A 3,704-nucleotide genomic window follows, 5' to 3' on the forward strand; every position below is an offset into this window, starting at 1 on the left:
AAAACGATGATTTTATAATATTCGCTAATAGCGTCGTATAAACGATGTACCAGCGACTCCAGTAGTAGCGAGACTCTAAATAGCGTCACTTATACGACGAAAAAGAGTCGCTACAAGAGTTGCTATACACCCAATGGCTAGTAGTGTTTTCTCAATTTGAGCCGTGAAAATTACACCAAAGAACGGCTTTTTTTGGCCTGCCCCAAAGGCAAAGGCCTTTAAAGTGGTCGATTTTACAATATTCATAGGGGAACTCTCGAGAAAAACTATGATTGAATATTTAAAGCCTTGGGGTTCTTCTAGGGGAAGAGTGAATCAGATGATAATTGGATTTGTGGTTGGGTTCTGTGTTCATTTCTCTTGGGGTTTGCATTCTCATGATATGTCAAAATTACAACTGGTTTTCTCAATTTGGGCCATGAAAGTTACACTAAAGGATGGTTCAGGTCAAGACATATTTAAGCAAACAATGTTTGGAAACTCTTTATTTTTTTTAAATTTTATGTAGATTGTGCTACACTGCCAGTGCCAGTGCCGATGCCAGTGCCAGTGCCAGTGCGAGGGTCTCATAGCAACATAGAGAGAGGGCATCTACTAACTAAAATGCACATTTATAACTAAAATTTCGAATCTTTAAAATCAAGGTTAATCAAAATTACAACCACTTTTCTCAATTTGAGCCGTGAAAATTACACCAAAGGACGGTTTTTTTTTGGCCTGCCCCAAAGGCAAAGGCCTTTAAAGTGGTTGATTTTACAATATCCATAGGGGAACTCTCGAGAAAAACTATGATTGAATATTTAAAGCCTTAGGGTTCTTCTAGGAAGAGTGATGATAATTGGATTTGTGGTTGGGTTCTTTGTTCATTTCTCTTGGGGTTTGCATTCTCATGATATGTGGTATGTCACACATTTATGTAAGAGAGGTAAAATACCAAGATGATGAGACTTTTCTCTCCATACCACTCTCGTGAGTCTTCCTTATATTACGAATTTTATTTTATTTTTTGAGAAGGCTCTTTCAATTTGCTTTGCTTTAGTATGATTGATTCAAAATTTTCACTTTTTAAAGCCCCTTATGGATTTGACACCCACCGTTGGTCGTATATGCCCTCGTGTTGCATTCTAATACCCCTCTCTCTCTCTCTCTCTAAATCTAGTTGGATTTAATTTGAAGAATTTAGGAAACCCCTCATCGATTTGGCAATCTTTGGCTCATGCATGAGCACGGCGGAGCGCCCACACACACACTCACTCGAATTGGAATTTGGAAGGCCATCGTGGAAGGAATTTCCACTTGTTTACATTAAAGAAACAATGTTTGGAAATGCTTTATTTTATTTTTATTTTTATTTTTATTTTAAAAATACTTCTGTAGATAAGATGTGATTGAGCAGCAGTGCCACTGCTTGCAAGAGGGAAGGGTTTGTTGAACTGATTGTTGAGTAGTGAATGGCGGCGTGTGTCTCGTGGGCGTCGATCAAGAGCGACGTGGATGGTAATGATAGGCGTCCATTTAATCTGTTCTCTGTGTGGTCACGCAACCTCTCTGCGTACATGCAATCTCTTCTCGTGTTTGTGCCTTGCCAGCTAAATCTCTCTCTCTCTCTCTCTCTCTCTCTCGTTCATCTAATCTCTTCTGCTGTGTGCCTCGTAAGCTAAAACCTCTCTCTCTCTCTCTCTCTCTCTCTCTCTCTCGCACAGACGCACGCACACACACAGAGTCAAGCTAAGCGACATATTACAATGGCTGATTATCAATACTCGCCCCCTCACGCTGAAGCCATGGCCAAAAGCCTTCTACACACTCTGCACCTCTCCGATAATGAAAACAACAGCTATCACAGTGTCCATACCCATTATGAAACTCGCCACAACACGAAGCTTCATGCCGTCATGGTACCTTACCCTCTCCAAGGCCACATCAATCCCATGGTGCAGTTTGCCAAATCTCTAATCACCCGTCACAACTTCATCGTCACCTTCGTCAACAACGAGCACAACCACAAGCGCATCCAGGAGACGCGCTGCAAATCAAATCGCGATGGAGATGATGATAACCTTCGTTTTGTGTGGATTGATAATGGGTTACCCTCTGATTTTGATTACACAGACATAAACCCAAGGTGGCAAGAGTTTCACGAGGGCACGTTAAACATGGAAGCCCCTCTCAGGGACCTTGTGAAGAGCTTGAACAAGAAGCGTCCACCAGTGAGCTGCGTTGTGTTTGGGTCTTTCTGCCCATGGGCTCACAGTGTTGCAGTGGAGCTCAACATCCCCAATGCGTTCTTCTGGACACAGTCTGCCTCCGTCTTCTCCATCTACTACCATGTACCCATGCTTGCCTCTGACGGCTTCTTCCCCTACAGGAAGGATGATATGGTGTCTTATAATATACCCGGCGTGCCCCCTCTTCGCCCTTCAAGCTTCCCCACTTTGCTCCACATAGACGACCTCAACAGCGTCCTCTTCAAAACAGTAAAAGAGCAGTTTGAAACACTGCAGAGTTGCGACGCAGTCATCATCAACTCCTATGACGAGCTCGAGAGGGAAGCTTGCGAGGTTCTGCAATCAGCTGCCGCAACCTTTCCGGTCTTTCTTGTTGGGCCTCTATTGCCCTCTGCCTTCTTGGATGGCAGCGACATGAAGGATACCAGTGTTGGCGCAAGCTTGCTGCAGGATAACAGCGACTGCATAAGGTGGCTGGATAGCCAACAAGATCAATCTGTGCTGTATATCTCCTTTGGAAGTGTTTTTTGCCCCCCTGATGATGATCTATGCAGTATTGCCCTGGGTATCAAGGCATGCAAGCAGCCGTTTCTTTGGGTAATGAGACCTAGGTCGTCTCTGCAGAATGTATCAAACGTTTTGCCAGATAAGTTTTTGGAAGAGACAAAGGATTATGGGATGATTATTCCATGGGCGCCTCAGCTACAAGTGCTGTTGCACCCTTCCGTGGGTGCGTTTCTTACTCATTGTGGATGGAATTCAACATTGGAGAGCTTGAGCATGGGAGTGCCCACGATCCCGTTTCCCATGATGTCCGACCAGACCACAAATTGCAAGTTTGTGGCTGACATTTGGAAGGTAGGGTTGAGCATCAAGAGGCAGGAGGATGATGGCAAGGTGGGCATTGGAGAAGTGGAAACAGTTGTAAAAGCAGTCTTTCACCAAGGAGAAGGGAGGGAGATGAGAAGGAGAGCTGCCAAGCTCAGAGAAGCTGCAAGAAGGGCCGTTCAAGGTGAAGGCTCATCTACTGTTCACACAAAAAGCTTTGTTCAGGCAGTGAGGAGCAGGACAAATTGTTACTAAGAAACAAGTTGTAATCTCAATTAATGTGTTATATCAAAAGAGAGAGAGAGAGAGAGAGAGAGAGAGAGAGAGAGAGAGAGAGAGGGAGTTGTAGTTTAAAATTCTACATAAATAGATTTTTTTTATTTAATCTCAAAACTCGTATATTGTGAAGACAAAACTATGTTTGGATCCCAAACAAGAGATATTTCTAAGATACAAGTTGCGATGGAAACACCGAAGTTAGTCTAGTTGGTAGAGATCGTTAGAGATATTTATTTGGGACCCAAATATAATCAAATAACATCTCAAATTTTATCACAAATATTTTAAGAATTTTTAGAAGTGAAGAATAAAGTAATGACAAGTTTGATCACCCAAATATTTTAAGAATTTTTGCAAGTGAAGAATATA

The 3,704-nt window shown here is 42.8% G+C and overlaps 1 protein-coding gene across 1 annotated transcript; it reads left to right on the forward strand.

Annotated features, from left to right (window-relative positions):
• The first annotated feature begins 1,501 nt into the window (after positions 1 to 1,501).
• LOC147622133 (crocetin glucosyltransferase, chloroplastic-like) lies at positions 1,502 to 3,449 on the forward strand. The gene has a single exon (XM_086823682.1). The coding sequence runs from the start codon at positions 1,746 to 1,748 to the stop codon at positions 3,309 to 3,311; it is 1,566 nt and encodes a 521-aa protein (XP_086679808.1). The 5' UTR covers positions 1,502 to 1,745; the 3' UTR covers positions 3,312 to 3,449.
• The last annotated feature ends 255 nt before the right edge of the window (positions 3,450 to 3,704 follow it).

The sequence above is a fragment of the Cibotium barometz genome, chromosome 29 (assembly GCF_041138505.1).
Source record: "Cibotium barometz isolate CiBa-2024 chromosome 29, ASM4113850v1, whole genome shotgun sequence".
Lineage (NCBI taxonomy): Eukaryota > Viridiplantae > Streptophyta > Polypodiopsida > Cyatheales > Cibotiaceae > Cibotium > Cibotium barometz.

What these genes read in the sequence shown, in the direction of transcription:
- LOC147622133 (XM_086823682.1), top strand. Translation starts at nt 1,746, where the DNA reads ATGGCTGATTATCAATACTCGCCCCCTCACGCTGAAGCCATGGCCAAA.